The sequence below is a fragment of the Hyposmocoma kahamanoa genome, unplaced genomic scaffold, assembly GCF_003589595.1.
Source record: "Hyposmocoma kahamanoa isolate Upper Pololo Valley unplaced genomic scaffold, ASM358959v1 66, whole genome shotgun sequence".
In the NCBI taxonomy this organism is placed as follows: Eukaryota; Metazoa; Arthropoda; class Insecta; order Lepidoptera; family Cosmopterigidae; genus Hyposmocoma; species Hyposmocoma kahamanoa.
This window is the reverse complement of record NW_020653854.1, coordinates 24066259-24089351: the sequence shown is the minus strand read 5'-3', so window position 1 is coordinate 24089351 and position 23093 is coordinate 24066259. Positions and strand designations below refer to the sequence as shown.

The 23093-nt window shown below is 37.5% G+C and overlaps 1 protein-coding gene across 3 annotated transcripts in view; it reads right to left on the bottom strand.

Moving 5' to 3' along the window:
- Nucleotides 1–1116: 1116 nt before the first annotated feature.
- Nucleotides 1117–23093, bottom strand: part of LOC113231771 (angiomotin-like) — a 41271-nt gene continuing 19294 nt past the window's right edge. Inside the window, exons 9-16 of one of the 3 annotated variants that reach the window (XM_026466296.1) lie at nucleotides 22767–22906; nucleotides 20766–20960; nucleotides 19587–19721; nucleotides 18632–18756; nucleotides 18125–18250; nucleotides 16977–17062; nucleotides 4284–4502; nucleotides 1117–1692 (exon numbers count right to left, since the gene is read on the bottom strand). In XM_026466296.1, the coding sequence (XP_026322081.1) occupies nucleotides 1435–1692; nucleotides 4284–4502; nucleotides 16977–17062; nucleotides 18125–18250; nucleotides 18632–18756; nucleotides 19587–19721; nucleotides 20766–20960; nucleotides 22767–22906 (1284 nt within the window). In that variant the 3' untranslated portion in view covers nucleotides 1117–1434. Of the gene's footprint in view, nucleotides 1693–4283; nucleotides 4503–16158; nucleotides 17063–18124; nucleotides 18251–18631; nucleotides 18757–19582; nucleotides 19722–20765; nucleotides 20961–22766; nucleotides 22907–23093 lie in introns of those variants that run through there. The other 2 variants (XM_026466298.1, XM_026466297.1) reach the window with 2 other exon arrangements.

Sequence of the window (23093 nt, the reverse complement as noted above, 5' to 3'; positions counted from 1 at the left end):
ACAACAAAATTCACAAACACTAAAAAAATCAGATCAATCTAAGAATAGATGATTTCCAACACTCGCTCATTTCATGCACAGTTACTAATTAATCACAAAATTGTCAATTATGTTTGACTACAACCGTTTTTTATTTATTAATTCGTGGCAGTTACATTATGAGATAATCTATAATTATAATGAATACAAATGGCCAGACTGCTTAAAATAATTTACACCATGTCTTTAAATTAAGACTATAATGCGATGGTTCGTTAGAATCATTAAATAGATTTCACAGCGCTATTTTACAAAAACACCAGTCCATATCAAAATAGTCAATTTTTTGGCCTTTTAGACAGTCGTTAGTATTCGACAATACTCAGAATTTTATTGTGAAAAGACTCCAAGCTTTCCATAGATAAATATTGAATCACGGAAATCGACACCGATTCTGAAAGGGAAATAAGCTCAATCTCTGTAGATGAGGACACATTTTCACCCAAGATGGACCACTACGCCAGCACAAAGCCCAACACCATCAACGCTCATTTCTAATAGCACTGCTTTCTACCTGCCTAAATAACTGACTACCTTACCCAATTTCTGTCATGCGCTGCATAGCCTGCTGGAATCTGGCCACCGCCTGTGGCTGGTCAGTCTTCCCCTCCACAATTCCGGGAGTGTCACTCCCTTAAATTGCGCCCCCTGATATATCCGACTTGTCCGGGTCAGGTTTACTCTGACTGGGTGTAATGCCAATGAGCTATGAGAATTAGACTCCGAGCTTTCCATTGGTTTAAATAGTCACGTAGGAACATTTACGATACAACAGTGTACGATTGGTCAGGTTTGCGCACCAAATATACTTCGAGTTTATTTAAACCTTCTTCAGGACAAATTATGTGTTTTTGAGATAGTACTCTATTATAGATAGCTATCGATATATTGCATGGAATCATTTAGCATTTACAAACAAAATTTTATTTGTATGACGAAGATCTTTCTTTAGTTAAGCACTAAAGGAAGACATACGAAACCTACCTTAGATGTGTGCGAAAAACTAAGAAAGCATAAGTTAGTGTAAGTTATTACCAATTTTTTTAATATCATTTTCTTATAAACATTTATGGACGTGAAATGAATTCCAACCATCGATATGGCATGGTATCATTTAGTATTTACAAATAAAATTGTATTTGTATGTCGCAGCATTTGCATTTGAATGACGAAGATCTTTCTTTAGTTAAGTACTAAAAGAAGACATACGAAACCTACCTTAGATGTGTGCAAAAAACTAAGAAAGCAAAGTTAGTGTAAGTTATTACCAATTTTTTTAAATATCACTCTCTTATAAACATTTATGGACGTGAAATGAATTCCAACATAGCAAGTGCATCTAAGTATTTGAATCGTGAATAGTCACAGTAACATTTTTTGCGACGGTAATGATAATTAGAATTGAATGCGATAGTGATGTGTCCTCTTGTTATCTTTAGCCGATTCGGCTGATCGCCTTCTAGCAGCAGTATAAACAGCTAACTTTGATGGAGAGGGTAGACTAGAGTCCCTTGGTCGTACGAGTGATTCTCTGGACTCGGCGGCTGGTAATGAGGCCGAAGTTGGTACTGAGGGTAGTTTTCGCACAGCTTCGTAGGGGAGGGGAGAGCTTCGGGAAGCTGTTGATGCTATTGAGCCGGAACCGTCAGAATCCTGGAGCAATAGAAAAAAATAATTTCGAAAATAATACGAAGATAAAGATTTACAGCCAACGTGATCACGACCCGGGTCGAACTTCTTTAAATAAGAATTAGTGACGCAATAGGCCTTTGCTTCTGCTTCCGCAACTGTGTAACTTCCGCACGCTACTTTTACATCTGTTTCTGTACTTTTACCGGAAGAAGTTTATAACGTTTGCGATAGATCATGCTCGTCCGCGTATTGCTTGGCGGTGAGGAGCATGCGCCTTAGCATTATGAAACCAAACACAAGCCCTGTTTGAAACTACTTCCTTGGTATGTTTATAGCATTTACACTTACGCCTCAGCATCCGCTTCCGTTTCCGTTTCTGCTAAAATTTACTTTTGTCATCTGTTTCCATTTCAGTTTCCGTTATCACACTTCCGTTGCATCACTAATAAGAATATCAAACTACTGTACACGAAAAACAATAAAACTACTTTTGTTATTTCCAGTAGTTATCAAAGTCATTTGCATGCTTTTTCTCTTTGCTAAACCAAGATAGAAACAATATGTACGATACGGCAAGGGCAAGCAGTAAATTGCGGTAGGTCAAGTAAGTGAGAGCCTAAAGTAAGATAACAAGTGCATGAGTCAAGGCTAGTCGATGTGCCAACACGCCGATAACGCATTACCGTCCAATGCCCAATTCCGCGTTTATTGTTTTGTTGGCAGTTGAATAGATAAGATAGCCTAAGAGTTTCAAGTCACTTCACTTTAAGAGACATTTTTAATTTTTTTCTTTCCATTTCTTTTATAGTAGAAATTAAAATGCAATACCAAAAAACTAATCAATCAAAGTAGCTAGAATCAAAGTAGGTAGATCGTTAATACGATCGAAACTAATGAAGATCACTCACGTAACGAAGCAATTCACAGAAAATAAAGCTCACCTTAGGATTATGAACCCTCAATATCTAACTCAGACAACGAATATATTATCAATAATTACAGGTTTCTTACCATGGTATGATTTCTTTTTAACCGACTTCAAAAAAAGGAGGTTTCCATTCGACTGTAAGTACGTACGCGATAACGCCGATTATCCGATAAATCCAATTTGTGAACCGATTTTGATGATTCTTTTTTTTTGGAAAGAGGGTACCTCAGAAGTCCATCTCTAAGGGTGGCAAACTAGACGATGAATGACTTTTGAGGTCGGTTTTTTTTAGTACTCTGTACTGATTTGATTATGTACTGTATATTTTTCCGATATTTTGGTACAGTCACCGTAAAATATCGAGAAAACAAAAAGATATCATACCATGGTAAGAAACGGGATAATCATTTAGTCAATAACCACGAATGTCTTAAAATCTATACCTAGCCCCATTGACTTACAATTATATGGATGTCGGGTCCGCGCTTAAAAAGTGTCCGAACTTATAGGGCGTTAAAATCGTATACAGAGCGTCATTCACGCTTTAGTCTTCGTTTGTTCGACTGACAGCGAAGCAAGCAAAATTAGACAGTACTGCGATGACATTACAATTTTAATTCAACGTTTTAGCTTTTTCATATTCCTTTACATGTCACTACGTTTAAATAGGTTGACTTGGGACATTTTTTTCGTGGTTTTTGTATTAGACCCGTCGTCCATTTATTTGTAAGTCAATGCCTAGCCCAGTCAATGATTGTAATAAATAAACATAAAACACAAATTGTGTAACTTTATTTTATAACATCAAGTGACTGACATAACAATTACAGTGCCACTCAGAGCTTTAAACCGCAAAGATCTGAGGGGCACTGCCACTGCACCCTACACCCTGAGACATAAGTTAATAAGTCCCATGTTCCTGTAATTTCACCAGCACCCTTTCTTATTTACCATTCAAAACCGGAACACAGTAACATTACCTACTGCTTGGCGGCAGAGATAGGCAACTTAACACAAACTTTAAACGTAACTTTAAACAAAGCATCAAAAAGCCGTAGTAGCCTAACGGTTTGAGCTACCACATGTCATGCAGAGGCCGTGGGTTCAAATCCGAAAAATTTTAATTTCAAAATATAAGAAACTAGTGGAGTAATTTCACATAAAAGTAATTGAATATCATTTCAATAAAAATTTAAATACAATGAATAGCGTCATCTAGGCAGAGATACCCGGTTAACAAGCTGTAAAGGTATCTAACTGAGTGACGAAATATCATAGATTTCTCACAGATGGCGTTACGACTGAAAAGTAGTTGAAAAACCAAATACAAAGACACTACAACAAGCACATAGAAAAATTCATAAGGTCCGCTGGTTCGTTCCGTGGCTTAGTTGGTATAGCGTCTGGCACGGTATGCTAAAAGACGTCGGTTCGAATCCGAACGGATCGAAGGATTTTTTTCTGAGTGTTCTTTCTATTAATAATTATATACAATGCGCTTAAAGCGAACTACGTCATGAAACCAGCACGGCGAAGGATTCACAGCCCTTGAAACCCGTATGAAATCCCCAACACGCATCAGGCCAACGTGGGAGACTATGGCCTGAGCCTTCGCCTGAGAGGAGACATGTGACCAGCACTGGACATTAATGGATAATGAAATAAAGCAATAAATATAACTCACTTTTCTTGCATCACGGTGTTCCAATCGATCGTATCTGGTGGTCCTAGCAGACGGCTTCCTCGGAGGTCGAGGGAGCGCGGAGGGTGGGGGTGGGAGGCTCGAGGAGCGCGTCTGCTGCGAAGCACGGCCCTGCCGCTCCAGCAGCAGTGCCTCTTCACCACGGCCGCTGCCACCACGAGCCCCGACCGCGCCGAGGCCAGGGAAGCAACAGAGCCCACGCTGAACATATGGAAATGAGACGTTATCCAACAAAATGTACAAATTTGAGCCCGGAAATTTAGTGAACCAACCTTTTTATACCAATAGCGTGGACATTGATATCAAAAGTCAAAACTCGCGCCATATTTTACGACCCGAAAGCAACATTTGTTATAATCTGTTTTATCAAAGTAGGGAAGTAGGTAGTTGTTTTGTCTGACTCATTTGAACAGATTGTATCAAAATCACGACCGCATGTTTGTTCAAACTCAAAATATGTTTATTTCATAGATAAGCAAATTACACTCGAATTCCTCAGATGCAAATTTATTCATCAGGTGCCTCAGGTTCAAGTTTATTAAAGACATTTAAGCAATATCTTACTTGCCAAATATATTTAAAAATACATAACGCGTACACGCTCATAGCCCCGCTCTAAAGAAACCCTGTAACGCGGGTGCCATGAACACACACATATACAAACACAAATTACACCCAAACTCACGAGAGAGAAATAAATGTAAGCCATACAAATATTTCTACCGGCCCGGGAATCGAACCTGGGACCTCTGGGTGGCAGTCCAGCATGATAACCGTTCGGCCACCGAGGCAGTTGAAAACGAAAGGGAAAAAATAATTTCCTCTTTTTGGAAAAGGATTGTTTTGGCCACAGAACTAACTCATAATCACATAAAGTGTGTCTCATTTTGAATTAAGTAGATATTTTTTTATTGTTTCTTACAATATTCTAACGACGGGTTTATTGACTTGTAGAGAATCCAATTTTACGTTCACTAATGATATAATTTTGAATTTCCCATATTTTGAGTTAGAACACTATTGTACTAGTTGTGGGATATGTTGTCATATTTATCGTTTACAATTAACAGTTCAAAATATAATTTAAACAAAGAAGAAAGAACTAAATGGCCTGTTATCACCAGTTTAAAAAATCTGAATTTAAACGCCTCTCTAATAAAGTCCAGAATAGAAATTAAGGTTTTCGTCAAGTCTTTTAATTCTTCTAACGTTTAACGTTTCATTAAAGTATAATTGTTATTTAGTAACCTTAACAGAGTGACATAATTAGCAACTTATCAGGCAGGAAAGTACGCGTATGCGATTGAACCAAGATAGTACAACAAACAACATGACAACAAAAATAAAACGTATTAGTTGCTTACCTCAATACACGGTTACACGCTGATTCTGCGACTACTTTACTATGAACTCTCAGGTTTGGTTTCGGTTTCATAATAATTATTCAATACCTATTTTAAATTTTCTTTAACAATAACCATAGAAAATTTTAAATAGTTTTTAAATAATCAAAAATAGTCAAAACTGTATTGAAATATTTCTGTTGTTCTAAATTTTATTAATTTGTTTTTCTATTGTGTATCACTTAAAGTAATATTGTAGAAAAAAATTGGATTTCACCACAATAGCGCAGACAGCCTCAATTAAGAAACACAAAACGTAATAACTTTTAAACTAAATATTAATTTGTGTGAAAACCAACAAAAACCCAACTACTTTTTTTATTATCTGGCCAGCAGCATACACGCGGATGTATTTTTTTTTTGTTATACACAGGCATGAATTTGGCAACAGTCTCAGGGTCGTATTCTAGAACTCTACTCAATGCTCAAGTTAGGATTGCACTGGAAATACGACCCTAATGGCAGGGACTTGAGTATGATTTCGAGTGCTTTAAACCATACTCAAATCCTGGCTTGAGCATTGAGTAGAGTTCTAGAATACGACCCTCAAACTGAGTGATGCCTGTTCACTCTCGACTTGAAAAGGCAAAAGAAAAAAATATTTAAAACAAATATTGAATTCTCAAGCTCACAGTAGAGTAGCGTATTAACAGGAACAATGTCAGTGGGCTATCATTGCAACACTCAAACAAAGGGCGCACATATATTATGTTAATTGACCACATACCACTCTACCAAACTTCCCGATACAAAATGTCGCTGAAGACAATTGACAAATAATGAATAAATTTTCTATTTTTTGTATTCCTTTTTGCAGTCTTATTCAGCAAGAACTTAAAATTTAGTAGTTAATTTGATTGTCAAACTTTTGAACTGAATAACGGTTATTGGTGGTTTGGCGAAGTATGCGATCGCTACCGTAAATATCTCGTCGCAGAGTTATTTTTACGCATGTCGTAAACGAGTCTGTTGCGGCACTTTTTAAGAAAAGTAAATGCATTTAGGGCGCGCGCACGTTTGTTCTTAAGGTCTTCAGGTCTTCACTTAAGTCAGCCGTGACCATGGGACCTGTAAAGGGCCCGAAACATTGGTTTGATTGAAAGAAAACAAATATACGTGATTTGGTTCGGGAAAAAAATTGTTTCATTTCCTAAAGTAGTTAAATTAATTATTTTTGTAATGGTGGTTTGCTTTAATATAAGACGTTACCGGCAAATAAATAACATTATTCGATGCGCCATGACAATGGAATGTGTAAATAGAACGAAAGGTTTTTTTTTGTGGGAAACTCCAGAAAAATAATTTCATTTCCTAAAAAATAGACCATTTATACCCGAAACATAGTTTCATTTTATTCATTTTATTATACCTACTCTATACATATAGCACGATTACCACTGACTGACTGATGTAGTCATTGACATAGTTGTTCTCCCGGAAGGAGTCGAGGTGGGTCGAAATAATGTACGGGATTCGTGGTCGGTTGGCTCCGGTGACTACCAGAAAAATCCAAATCCTTCGAAAAATGGACTGCACCAGGTGGAACCCCAGCTGCGCGGCTAAAGTAACACCTACCGGCAAAGTCGTCAAACTAAAAATGGCCACCATCTTGGTCAAAAATTCGAAATTCGAATAGACACGATGGCCACCATAAATTTTTTTCAAGATGGCCGACTCTAAATGGGGACCCAAAAAAAAGTGCTCCGATCCGGCTGAAATGTAGCGTGCGGCCGTGTATGGGAGTCCACAATAGGAAACTGGGGTCAAAATTTTGATTCCGCCATTTTCCAAAATGGCCGCCATACATGTGAATTTTCTGCCCTTCGGCGTCATTTTTCTCCCGGAAGACGGGCGGATGGGAAAAAATTATGTAGGGGTAATATGGTCAGACGGGTTTGGTGAGTACCAAAAGGCTTCCATGTTTGGCATACGATATTTCGGTGAAATTCTTGATTCCGTCATTTTCCAAAATGGCCGCCATACATTTTCCACAGTCCACTATGTTCCGAAGCCTACATCTCGGCGAATATATAAGATAGATGAGAGGCGCTCAAACAAATGTCATACAGAATAGTACGAACCAAGTGCAGGTAAAAAAAATTTCAAGATGGCAAACTCGAAATCGAAATCGCGGCACGAAATAAATGTGCTCCGATTCGGCTGAAATTTGATATCCTACCGTGTATGGAGGCCCACAATAAGAATCTGTAAACGAAATTTGGATTTCGCCATTCTCCAAGATGGCCGGCCGGATGGGATAAAAGTGTTATGCATAAAAGGCATTTTTCTAGATATTTATATTCAAAATTAGTTTTTCGCCATTTTTGAATGTGGCCGACAAACAAACGTTTATAAAAACTAGTTCTAATTCAACTAAAACATAGGTTTTTTGATAATAATTTGCGGTCAAAATTTTTTTCGCCTTTTATTCAATATGGCCACCATACAAACTCTTTTAGCGGCAGATAAAAATTTGCTCTAATTCGATTGAAAATGGATATGTCGGGGTATGTATATGTCTCTATGAGTGTCTAATAATAATTAGCGGTCAAAAATTTATTTTTCGCCTTTTTTCGCTATGGCTGCCATACAAACTTTTTTGGCGATAGATAAAAATTTCCTCTAATTTGACTGAAAATGGCATGGCTTCAATTATAATTTAGGGTAAAAATTACCGAACATCTGGAAACATCGAGTATACCTATTTTTAACCAGAAATAGAGAAGAAATAGAGGCCATCCATCCCCGGCAACTCATCAGGTAAATGGGTCTTATATCATTTTCAAATATCAACTCTCGTTTGCACTGAAATCACAAATTAGAAAGCTGAAATAGTACAGCGCCAGCGACTGACCTGTGTGTACGTCTCCGTATATTCCAAAAATATTCTGTATTTATTGTCATAAAGATAATATCAATATATATCATAACAATGGGGGGCTGTTCCATTTAGTAGTGTGGGAAAAACAGAAAAATATCTAATTACAAAACAAACGGAATGTCATTTTATAGGTACCTAATTAAATATGTAATTTTTCAATTTTTATCCATTATAGCAAAGCTCAAGGCAAAGGGGTCGATTTGAAGTGAAACAATTGACGCAATCGGTGCGCAATTGTCATCGTAATGATTTGGCAGAATAATTTTCAAATAAATTAAGTTACTTTTCGTCTGTATTTTTAACCGACTTCAAAAATTAGGAGGTTCTCAATTCGACTGTTTCTTTTTGCATGCATGTTACGCGATAACTCCGGTATTTGTGAACCGATTTTCATGATTCTTTTTTTGTTGGAAAGAGGGTATCTCCCTAGTGGTACCATTTAATTTTGAAGAAAATAATCCACCTCTAAGGCTGGTTGTTCACCCATGAAGATTCATTTTTATAAATAGCGCCTAAATTTTATTATAAGCAGCAATTAATTTCATGGTTGATTTTGCTATTCAAGGCGTTTATCTCTCTCGATATACTTTGAAAAGTGAGAATCGATTTTTATTATATTTTAGTGGCGAACTAGCCCTGTAAACGATTTCAATAAAACATGGTAATTATATGTAATTCCACGTACTTTTGAGGTCGTTTTTTTAGTACTCTGTACTGAGATTATTGGTTATATACTCGATGTCTAGAAACAACTCTGCCCTCCTTGTCATAACTAACATTTTGGTAAAATTTGAAACATTAGCACCTACAGCTTTTATTCTTTGAAAAATATAAATGACGCTGATTTTGCTTAACAATAAAACTGAAACTAAACAATAGAACCGATTAAAGGGGTTTGTAGATCTCATTTTGCTGGTTCCAGATATGTTAATAACTCAATTTCGCTAGAATGTTGATTACGTTAGTTATATGTATAGGGGGACCAGCAATTTGACTTTGATTGCCTCTCCCGATCGGAAATTGCGTCTTTTTCGAGTCGAGGCGCTTAATTGCGATTCACAACTAGCCGATCGGAAACTTTAGACATTTCTAATCGGAACAATATAATATTTACACAAATTAGAAAGATATAGTAGCAAGCAGATTCATCTTCTCGCTCAGAAACCCATCTGATTTCGAGACCACCCAATCGGATCGATTCCAATTTGAACTAAAATCAAGACGCAGAACTTTACTTTGACCGTGTAAATACATAGGTTTATCAGCACTTGTTACATCGCGTATAAACTCAATCAATAATTAAGAAGTCTTTAGCAACTTGCAATTTAAAAGAAAATAAAAAAGTCCTTATATAATGTCACAATATTAGTAAAATTACTTGTTGAGGATTGCCTCAACTTCCCAGGACATATTATTAACATCATAAGCAAGAATTTTTGTTCCACGAATTTTAAATAATGCATCAAATTTTACTTTCATACATAAATTAAATTATTTAATTAGATCGCTATAAACGGTAATAACCCTGTGCAAAAAGCAGGAGTTCGTGTAGGGGTCGTCGGGGAGGAGGTCGAGGAGTAAAGGTTACTTACTACCATTACTACCTAGTAAGTTTCAACAGGCAGCATAATATCCTATCTAAAATATTTACAATACTTTCCGTCCGAGTTCCATACCATATCCATAACGTGTGACGCCCTCTATTATTAAAATTTGTAATGTTTGACGGTTGAGATTATTTTGTCACATATTTTTTTATGTAATACCATGTTGAACCCTAAACGTGTATTTTACATTGACCACTGTCAATGATCGCTCGATGGCGAAACGTGCTGACTAAAAGTGTTCAGCCCAATTACTTCAAATTTAAAGTATATTTGCCAAAAATATTTACTAAAACAAATTCAAACAATTTACGAAGTCATAACACCAATAAAAATATCTTTGAATTTGCGATATTTATTTAGTTTGACATATTATCTTGTTTTTATGAATTAATATGTCAAAAGTGTATTTATAGACAGACAAAATATACAATTCAAAGCTTAACCATTTCACAAAACGTAAATGAGAATTCCCTCGAGACATTATGCACAATCTAAACTTCAAAAATACTAGTACCTTAAAGTTAAAAAAACTGTTAGGAGAAGCGATTGAAACCACAACAAACAAAACACAGTGTTTATTCTAAAACATGCGTCTAAAAATAGGACAATACACGAGTTCCATACACTTAGGAAAATACATAGCTCTGTACATACAATAGGATATTTGACAAGTATTAAAAATTAAATATTTTTCATTAGTATTACAAAGTAGACTTTTTTTAATTTTTATTGAATTGATATTCAATCATTTTTTCGTGAAATTACTCCACGAATTTGTTATAATTATTAATACAAAGATCGAACACTCAGAAAAATATTCCTTCAATCCGTGCCAGACGCTATACCAACTAAACCACGGGACGAACCAGCGGACCTCATGAATTTTTCTGTGCTTGTTGTCGTGTCTTTGTATTTGGTTTTTCAACGACTTTTAGTCGTAGCGCCATCTATGAGAAATCTATGAAAGATTTATCACCCAGTTAGATGCCTTTACAGCTACCGGCCCTGGCGAGAGGTGTCGCTATTCACTTTTTTTGTAGGTGGCTCATAGATGGCGCTACGACTAAAAAGCCGTTGAAAAAACTACGTTTCTAATAAGAAACGCAGGATCCCCATCATAGAATCGAATTATTAATACCTCTGGTGCGGATATCGAGAAACAAATATCAAATTCATTTTTAGCATGTTCACGTGAGTTGATTGAAACAATAAACAAACGAGTCAAATACCCTGTTGATTACAAAAAAAAGTTTTTGTTTAAACATATTCAAAGCCTCGATTTAGTACTTTCGTGAATTTATTTTCATAATAATCATTTGAAGATCAAATCTTTGATTTCATGATTGTTCAGTTTTTGAGGTCCTTTGCCTGGAATGACCAAAGTATATTCTGTGGCTCTAGTGAAAAGGGGTAGAAGTCAAAAAACTTTACAAGGTGACGCGAAAAACAGGTAAAGCTTAATATGATATAAGCGTTTTTCAAGTAAGTTGGCTTTTTTGACCTGTACCCCTTTTCACTATACACAAAATATAGGTCTTTGAAAATGGTAGCACAAAATTAACCATTAATACCACACCATGGAAAAACGCTATTGAAAAATTGATGAAGAATAGGCTGTTTTAAACATGCGGTTTAAATTACAGCTGGCTAATTATACTATTAAAATTTTAGAAATAGTCTGTTGTACATCACCGGTCGAGCAATGGGTAGTCATTCAATAAATTCAATACACACCTTACCAAAAACATTCACAAAATAAATGTCTATATTATTGTCGAACCGTAATTTCAGTTTTAAAAAGATTAAAAGCGAAACAGGTAAACGACAAAGACCGTATCAAATAATAAAATTAGAGGAAAATTAGAGGAGAATTCGAGAATTACGCAATTTTTCTTCGCCCAGCTTTCATTGCTATTTAAAATACTCTTATAGATATATCTAAGGGTTAGACCCCATTTACCAGCACGCTTCAGCATTACGTCCATACTAAACATATGCATGATGACACCCCACATAAAACACACGTTTATTAAGAACGCAGTGCTAAAGTTGCTGATAAGTGATGCCAACCCTAAATGTAAAAATAAATACGAAAATAAGTTGAGCCTTATTCTACTTTCAAATATTTTACAAAATCTTTTTGTTTAAAACACTCATGGGGCGTAATAAACTTGTCTACGTAACCTATAGCCGCTGTACTTAGCCACTCGACCTTTTGATGTCGTCCTAATTATAGGACGAAATTGTTGAATGTGTAGGGTCATAGATAACAATTTTGGCAGAACAATTAGGTTGAACGATCGAAGCAGCCACATTATGGCTGCTTTGAAATTTCTGAATACGTTGGATAAAGATGCATGCGCGGAAACTAATATATCGGCGGCAATTTGCTGATTTTTATATAGCATTTCATATAATAAAGCTTTTCAATAATATTAAATTCATCATTCAGTTAGAGACGGCAATGCTTACTTGTGACGCACACTTAGTGATGCCACAGAAAGAACTGTGTAAAGACACACAGGGTCCCCGCAACTGAATACTATCATTAATATCTCCATTGTTAATAAAGATATAGAAAAACTGAATTCTGATTAATTTTCTACATGACGTAAATTGATTCAACATCGTCACTTCACCCGAAAAACGTCCACTGCTGGACATACGACTCCTCCAAAGACCGCCACAACGATCTTGCCATCGGTCCACCATGTGAGTGGTTTGCCCACGTAAGTTGATTGTCATCAAAATGTCAAAATCAAATACCCTATTATTCTTAATGGTTTCTTTACACAGTATGTTTTTTTTTTTAATTTTAGTAAATTGTAAAAGTAATGATGCGATTAGCATCATTTCGTGACCATGGCGCATGTTAATGTTTTTAAATATCGGAAAAACATGAAGAAGCCATACCGTAGTTAAAAACCAGTGATAATCATCTAGGGAATTTAATTCTCAAAATCAATGCTTTATTATCTCTACCATACGCGCCGCGTTATCAATATTCAACTACCAACCAGTAAAATTCTGATATTATTAGCCTCAGAGCACACATGTTCCGAAGTCCAGTACAATCCAACATGTTAAGAAGTTTCATACGATAAATAAAATCTGGAACAATTGGAACGTGTATAAAGACTTGTAAAATGAAAATATCGAATCAAAGTTCGTTAGGTTTCCTCCCTTTCCATCAAGTCTAAAAATTAACGCTACCTTTGGCATACGTTTGTGACTATGCCTCATCGAGTATTTCTAGTTATATGCTCGATGCCATGCCTACACCAATAAGACTAGTTGGCACTAGTGGAGCGACAGATAGACAAGCAAATGTCTTAATAGTGATTCTTACACCTAATTGGCACCATTACTTCACTAATTGCTGTTTAAGGACATTTGCTCAAGGCACAACACGTTACGGGTTGACTGGAATCTCATGAAATAATTATAATAATATTTTATTTGGGGTGCTTATTTCGTACGCGTCGACAATTTGTCGATTTCGAAATAATGTCGAAGATACAACATCTATAAAGATAATTTATTATTTACATTAATAGAGATATTAAATTGAAGATTATCTAATAACATCTTTTTGATTTAATAATCGATAGATCGTTTTTATGGACTGTACTCAAAACGTAATCGCTAAATCAACATGCGTCACGTCAGTTTTAGTATCAAACAATTTTGTCTTCGACAAAAGTTGGATTTATGTCAACCTATTTTTTCTGTCCCAATAATATCACTCATTATAGTTTTCTTATCATGATATGAGTTATTATTTTCCCGATATTTTGGTACGGTTACACGCTCCATGGTCGCAGGACAATTGACAAGACTGATGCAGTACTGACGAGACGTCGAATGTCAATGTCAAATCCTCTTCAGCCATTCAGGCACATCTTGTTGCCAGCTAAGAAATGATGAAATCACACATCGGTAATACACCGGTGATCTCGACTACTTACACTGTTGACTCCGACGTGATCATACAATTTCATCATTTCTTTGCTTGCACCAGGACGTGTCTGGTTACTACCAAAACTGACATCATCAATCATAGTCATCCCGTGGCCATGGAGCCAATAAAAATACAGGGAGAATAACAAGAAATCGTATCGAGTTCTTAGGTTTTCGCGATTATTACACATGAAACTATTTTTCCGGATTTAAATCGCGTATATTTATGTATATTTGTATATATTATATATTTGTATGTATATTGTATTATAAATATATGTATATTTGTATTTATTTATCAATTTTTATCTGTTGATTAAGTAATTCTTCATACACCACCGTCTTTTTCCTGTGAATTATATAATTACTTCCATCCAAAGGTTGTCTGGCAGAAATCGCTTAAAGCGATAAGACCGCCCATTGTACCACCGCTTATTTTTAATTTAATTGTATTGTATTTGTTTCCTTTTTTGGTGTACAATAAAGAATTTTTGTATTGTATTGTATATTTGTTTTTTCAAACAAACCGACGTTTCGGGCCCTTTACAGGTCCCATAGTCACGGTTGACTGAGGTGGTCCAGTCTTCAACCAGTTATGTCTAATATTGATGCAAACCACCCTATTTTTTCACTGTAGTTACAATAGTTATTAATTAAATACCTTATTTTTAATTTTACAAAGAAAACATTCCAATTTACGTTACATTAAGTTTTACAAATTATTTTATTGAATGAATTTTTATTAAGTTAATTTATTATTAATTAATTGGGTGGCACGAGTAGGACCCTGCACCCACCACACGCAAAATAGGCGCTTTGTCGTCGAGTTGCGGATACCAGCCCGTTGCACCAAGTACCAAGTACCAAGTTATTATTAATTATTAATAGAAATTAGAATAAACTATGTTGTTTGCATATGGTGGTTTGCATTAATATTAGTCATAACTGGTTGAAGACTGTACCACCTCAGTCAACCGTGACCATGGGACCTGTAAAGGGCCCGAAACGTCGGTTTGTTTGAAAAAACAAATATACGCGATTTAAATACGGAAAAATAGTTTCATTCCCTATAACAAGAAATCGTCTTTTCTTTTTGTTTGTCATATTTTTGGAAAAGTCGTTTTACTATTGATTTTTTGAAAGTCGGTGGAAATATTGCATGTTCAAAATGTAAAATAAGAGAGTCGAGCTAATAGCAGTAGAGCTCCTTGTTAAAGAGTTCGTTCTGGGAAGTACTGCCACCTTACCTATTTCTGCCGCCAAGCAGTAATGTGAACATTACTGCGTTCCGGTTTTGAAAGGTAAAGGTGCTGGTGAAATTACAGGCACATGGGACTTGTCAACTGATCTCTCAGGGTGACGGGCGCAGTGGCAGTGTCCGTCAAATCTCCGCGATTTAAAACTCCGAGTGGCACTGCAACTTTTATGGACAGGCGTGTAGCTTACCTACAGGCGCACGACTTCTACGTTCCGTCACTTGATATTATATAAAAAAAGTCAAGAAGAGCTAAGTTATCAGCGCAGGCTTTAATGATGTTGGTAGGTATCTCATCGTAACCTGTTGCGTTTGTGTTATTAAGCGATTTGATCGTTTTTTTTAACTTCATTATCTTGGTAAGAAACCTATACTAGTGATAATCATTTAGCGAATAACTGCCAATATCTTAAAATCTAATCTGTCTCACTTTATTTACTTTGCGACATACTGGTCTCTACTGCCATGGACTACTCGTAATTGCTAACTCGACTTAAGACTATCATGAGATTCTCAAAATGCTAGTGTTCGCATTCGACATTTTTTTATCGACATATCCACTGTGACATTTTTTATATAGTAGGAATGTCGACCCCCTGAAGCAATGAAAAAAATTCTTCACTGATATATTTTTCGAAATATTTGGCACGAGATTCTTGTCCACCCACATTAAAGTCAACAGTGCTTAAAATAGTTTACATTAACATCTTGTTAATTCCTAGTTGTATATTATAAATATATTTTTATTCTCAAAATAAATAGACCATAAAAGTGCAAATTTGAATTTGTATGAAGTCGATAACTTTTGCTATTAATTTATCTTGGGAATGATTCATGACCTATACTGTTTTGGGAGATGAATCATGACAATGCATCACAGTTACCTATGTGGTTCAATAACCCGTAAGTATGCAATTTTATGATCTATATAATTTGTTTACAAAGCAGCACAATCTTAAGGCAACACCTAGACAGTTAGGAAGCGTTAGGTTCCTTGTACATCGACGGTTAAGGGTCACTGCAAACTAAATCACACGAAAACATAAGCTGTGTTTGTACATACGGAATGCTCACGTTACGGTATAGTGTGTGGAATGTTTTATATGACGGTGGCTACGAGAAATTGTTTTATAATTACATTTTTTGTAATGGCTCCGTGCTGTTTATCCAGTAACAACATCAATCAAGAAAACAAATAGTCTCTTTCCTGTACATTTAGTGAATTTGTCCCATGATTATATACCGGATACTTAAGAGTCTGGTGATAAGTTTTAAAGCAGGAAATAAATAAGGAAAACAAAAATCAGTTCGAATGAACGTCGTCACAATTGAAAAGATCGTTACCAGGATAGTCACACAGTATTTTTGTGACGCACGGAGTTAATCTTTTACCTTCTGCTCGCGTAATTCCATCCAGGAGAATGGAGCCATTGAACGTGTCCCTTGTCCATACATACGATAGAGGAGGTCGTGTAAGAGTCGAGCGGAGGGGTGGCAGTGTCAGTAGTAGAGCGCATGCGAGCGGTCGCGCGGCTCGGACGGCGGCGCGTGCGCCGGCAGGTAACTCACGGCCGGCACGGGCGGCCGCTCCAGCCGCGACTCCAGCGCCGCCAGCTGCTCGTCCAGCCGCAGCGAAGTGCTGTCGAAGCCGCAACCTGCACCGGAAAGTCAAGCGTCATTCAACCGAGTTGCCATCTCTTTTGGAAGGGTTGTTTTATTATAATAATATTACACGGACGGACATTCACACCAATTACCTGGTCTCAAACTAGGCAATTCTCTGTATTATGAACCAGTCGACGGCACACTACCCACAACACCCACACCAGAATTTAAAAATTCATTTCCATATATGTAATCGGTGGCCTCACTTAGGTAACCACTATTTGTACAGCACTTAGTACAAATAGTGGATACATAAGTGAGGGCACCGACTGTACTATCAGGAAACGAGACCTTCTGATCCTTCGCCCACATTGCGAATATTTAGGCCGCCAAGGTCGTTAGTTATTTAAAAGTATAAAAAGCCACAAAAAATTTCTAATTTGAATGTTACATTAAAAAAAATTTCATATTTTAAAGTGGCCAGAAGTTTTGAACGGCAATTCATACTTCAACCCCTTATATTTACTATTTAATAATTTGTTGCGAATGATAATGAATGATGATCTTAAGACTGGAATTATGTGCGTGTTCGTTAAGTCTTTATGAACATGACGGACTATAGCATAATCTCAAAGATAAAACACTCCGCCATTTTGCTGAGTTACAAACCTTTTTATCTGCCACCATTATTATCCTGTTCATGTACTTTTTATTTATTTATTAACACGTCGAAATAAATAAACCAAATAATGTAGTTATTAACATTACACGCTAAAAAGTTTTTCCGATTGAGTTACTACTTCCTTATTAAAGAGTACATCCAGGCAACTACAACCACAACACTAAATTCTACCAAGCAGTAATGTGAGTGTTACTGTGTTCTGCTTTTAAAGTGTAAGGAAGCTAGTGAAACTACAGGTACATAGGACTTAATAACTTTATTTCTCAGTGTGATGGACACAGTGACAGTGTCTTTCAGATGTTTGGGAGTAGCACTGCAACTGTCCAGGTGCACAACTTATTCGTTACATCACCTGATATCACAAAATAAAGTATCGAGAATTCGCTCGAATGCGCAGACGCATCAGACGCAATGAGTCCTTTATACTGACCGCTGGAGTTGTCGTTGTGCGGCGAGTAGTTCCGCCGGGCGAGATGGCGGTATCTAGTGACGCTGCCGGCGCCTACGCCGCCTACGCCCTCTGCGCTGGAGAAGGACGCGCCCGACGACAGCCCCACTGCAACAAAGTTGCCTGCGTTAAAGTCTTCATATACAGAAAATTCCTCGTTCCGATCGCATTGAATGACCCAGTCAGCCATCTTGATTTACCGTGATTAACAATGTTCACTCAGAGAACGCATTCTATTTAATAAGGCTGCTAACAGATTGATTTCATGTTTGCAGTTAATGCATCGTTTACTCACTTTATTCAGCCGGGACTTCGACTGCATAAAATTAATAACGACTTCACCCATTAACATCGACTGCATGCAGTTAATGCGTGCAGTCGTTATCAACTTCCTGCAGTCGTGCTCTCGGCTGCATGAAAAGAATTATTACGACGAGAAAGAAGTTAATCTATTAGCAGCCTAATGAATACGTTGCCAAGTTTTTTTACCAAGTTCTTCCCGACTCGAGTTGTTCCTCAACGAAGCTCCGCTGTCGTAAGCGGCGCTAGTGTGCTTCTGTAGTACCTTGATCATCGCATCGCGCTCCGCCACTTTCGACTCTAGTTCTTTCACTCTGTAAATGTAACAATAAAATATTGATCCAGTAAATATTTTTTTAATATTAAGCAAATTTTAAAGGTAATAAATCCTCCTCGACCAGCGCTGCTCAGAGTAATACCGACAAATACACGAACAAAAACTTTAAAGTTATAACTCCCCTCTTTTCGGGTCGGGGGTTAATGATACGGATTATTATTATGTACACAAACCACCTGGATGTATCTGTCGCGAATTATGTCGCGATTTAGTATAAGTTTTGTAATATCAAGCATTAATAAATTTAGTCTGTTATGATGCCTAAGAATAGGGAACTAACACGGCAGTACAGGCATCTTAAATGAAGGTGAGATATCAGGCATCTGCTGGGAGTGCACTGGTTGGTCGGCACTACAGGTGGTAAGTTTGCACAATGTTTATTACTAACGTAGATACAGTATTTGTTGACTAGACAGCCAGAAGATAGAGTATGACGAATCAGTAACAGAATTAGAATGAGATCGCCACTTGTACTGAAGGTACAAGGGGGCATGAAGCGGTGGCAGAGGAGGGGCTGTAGGGGTGTGTGTGGAGGCCCATCATAGGGATCAGAGGATCCCACCAGTTCAGATCCGGAGGAGCGATATGAGGTCAAGGACCTGTTAGGACAATTATTGTAGTCCTATGAAGTAGAATGGAGTTAGAAGAAGTGTACATGAAGAAAGATACTCTATTTAAAGGTTGTTGTGATAGAAAGAATGTCGCATGTGTAATTTACATTATGATTGAACCTTAGACGTGGCGAAAGTATCCATTGATATATTGTCCGTTGTAGGTGCCTGTAAAAATGGTGTGTACGACCCTTACCTGCTCTCGAGGTCAGCGACCTTCTTCTGTGCGGAGTGAAGTTCGTCCATGTGCCGTATTTTTTCATTCCGAGCTTCGGCCATTAACCGCTCTGACTCCGCGGAGGTCTTTTCCAGGGCTGCTATTTTTGCGTCCCTACAAAAATATAAAAATATGTTAGTGCTCAATAACACTTTTCATACATTTTCTTTAACACTTCAGAGTGTAAGATACAAGATGGCAACTTTTGCTGTCTGTCTACATACAGTGTTAAAATGTACGCGGGATCCGATATTCAAATAAATTTAACCATGTCTTGAAATTGAACCAAAATTCTTTATATAAAAATTTATAACGGTACAGTAGTTCAGATATTAAACTATTTTTAATCCATTATCAATCGTCATCATGATCAACCAACATTGCGCCAATATTTTCGACCCTGTGCCATTCGCATCCAGCGCGATCCCGCAAATCTGACGATACATCAGGCTGGTGGGAAAACGCGTATTTCGGTCGCACAAAGGCAATGAAAAAAATCTCTCAGTATAGTGGTACAGCGAATATATCCATTATCAATGAGACATCTAATTATCTTGTCGCTATTGTTTTATTTAGCATAGACTTGGGCGGTTAACAATAATAATTAATTAGAATTTCATTAATTTCTTTCACTTTCATCACACACCGGCGTTGAGGGACAGCAGAAATAATAGCTTCCAATAGCATGTTGCTGTTGCTTAAGAAGTCATGTGTAAAAGATTGTTAGTAGAAACATAGTAGGAACACATATTAATTATATTACGTATGTATTAACATTAATTTCAGACGGTTACCATGTGCCCACTTGAAGTTTTTTAAGAATATCTTGTAGCTCCAGTTGTTATTGCATTTCAGACCAAAATCAATAAACTGAGAATTTTAGGAGATGGTAATGCGTTATCTTAGATATTTTTTTTATGTCTAGCTTCATCGTCGTATCAAGTAAAACTCTAAAATTTAGTAGCAGTAGAGCTCCTTGTGAAAGAGTTCCTCCAGGGAATTACGACCTGACCTATTTCTGCCGCCAAGCTGTGTGTGGCAGTGTCCTTCAGATCTTTGTGATTTAAAGCACTGATTGGACAGGCGTGTCACTTACCACCAGATGGGCGACTTGTTCTTCCCGTCACTTGGGTCTCATAAACTCAAAAATAAACTCACTTGGGTATGGAGGCAGCGGAGACGGCGGCCTGCCTCAAGGCGGCTTCCTCCAGGTACCGCTGTTCCCACTTGGCACACTCCCCCTCCAGAGCCAGCAGTCGCTCGTCCCTCTCGCGCAGCTGCCTCCTCAGCTCGGCCTCGCCGTCCGCTGTGCCGCTGCTGGAGTTGGCCCCGCCGCAGTTGCATTCGCGTTTCCTGTTCAAGGAAGTCAAACTTCATTGCAAACATTTTGATTGCTATATTGACATAGCATTGACTTCACCTCACTAGAGAGCACCAGTAGTAGGTAGCGCATACAGATCTGAAACGTGAACGTGTTCTCGGTGCACAGAACAGACAAGCTTTCAATAATGAAAAACGCGTATTTCAGTCGCACATAGCAAATCAAAATTGTAAATTCACTGTAGCACGGTACTACTGAAAAACATAAACAATAACTTAAAAGGATACCTCATAAAACGAATATACTTATGACATTCTTAAGGGCGCGTTCCCACTACGTCGTCGCGTTTTATTATCGTTGGACGACTGTTGTGTCTAGCCTGTTCCCATATCACGACTATCTGTCGTGGACGATTTTTTATCGTTGAACGACTGTCGTGACTAGCTGTTCCCACTAGATCGTGACGACAATAGGAGCTGCGACAATCTGTCGTCACGTTTTTATCGTCAGACGACTGTCGTTCTAGCTGTTCCCACTGCGACGACAGTTTGTCGTTGTTAACGATAAAAAATCGTGAACGACAGTTAATCGTGTCGTGCTGTATATGTGAACAACTTCATTTAAATATACAAGCCACGACACTGTAAACTGCATGACAATCTGTCGTCATGACTTAGTGGGAACGCACCCTAAAGCGTAAATCACCGTATGTAATTGAAATTAATAACTCGCTTCACTTGTGATCGGCCAAAAATAAGTATACAAGTCTATATATACACTGTTTACTTATTTCCGAATGAGCAGGTCGATTCAGAACTTTACGATAACTCTGTTGTCGACCGATTCGAATTGATATCGTACGGTTTCTATCATTTTTATTCACAATAACCGAATCGTACGTCAAACTGTATAGTATTCGTCACACCCGTACGATTACTCGAACTTCTCGACAGGCAAAGGCTACAAATGTTATTCGAACACAGTTATCGAATGAAAGTTACCGAACTTGCGATGGTTTTCTCGGTAACTTATCGAGTGGCCCTAAGCATCCGATACGTACAATCTGCACTTGAAATAAATATTATTGAGTGCCTCACTATCACCATGGCGGTGTGATAAGTATTATTAGGAGACGCTGACGTCAGACGATGTAATATGAAAGTCTCTTATTCTTTTAAATAACGTTTGGATTTTGTTCAATTTTATTAATTTATTTTATGTAACACTAACGCATTCCTATATTTTAGGCCTTTAAAATCTTTAGAATGTATAAAATAATTTTTATTTTTCTTATAATATATTTCACCGACAAAAGCTGTTGGATAAGGATATCGTATCCGAATCCAAATCAAACGTTTAACGCGAACGTTTTGTATAGCTCGGAAAGCGTCTTTCGATTCGAGAACGATATTCAATGGAACGATTCAGTTAAAACGAACCTTCCTACGTAAAGTATCGTATGTCGAAATTGCCAAGTTTACAGGGGAGCCTTTTAAAGTTCTGAATTCACTGAAATATGTAAGTATAACACGTGACTTTAGCATTTCTCAGTTTTATTCGGCAAAGCTCCTTACTCACATGGATGATTATAAAACCCTAGATATCGATTAGATGATCTATTAGATGATCACTCTATATCAGTAACGAGTTTTGCCGAATAAAACGGAGAACTTCCGATGTAAACTTGGCAATTTCGACATACGATACGTAGGAGGAGTCGAAAACTACCGAAGAGTTCTGAATCGGGCTGCTGAAGCTTTAGGCTTACTTTCCATTCGCGAAACAAATAATATTTGAAAAGCTAGTAGTGCACCAGACTGATGCGGTGATTGTGGTACCTGAGCGTCTGCAGCTCCTTCTCCAGCTGCGCCCTGAGCTTCCTCTCGGTGTGCTCCCTGCGGTCGGAGGCCTGCTGCAGCGAGGCCAGCGCGCGCTGCAGCCCCATCACGCGCTCCACGTAGCCGCTCGCGTGGCGGCACTGCGCAGGGGCAACAAGGGCATTAAATACCCTCCGGCAAAACAGTAGTAACGAATGTTGTCTACCATTCCGTCGAAGGCAACACTAACAGACGTAAAATATTGACCGGCTCGAAAGGACAAAGTACCCAGGGCAGTAAAAACCATTATTAAAAAACAATATTCATTAATAAAATGAATTATTTATT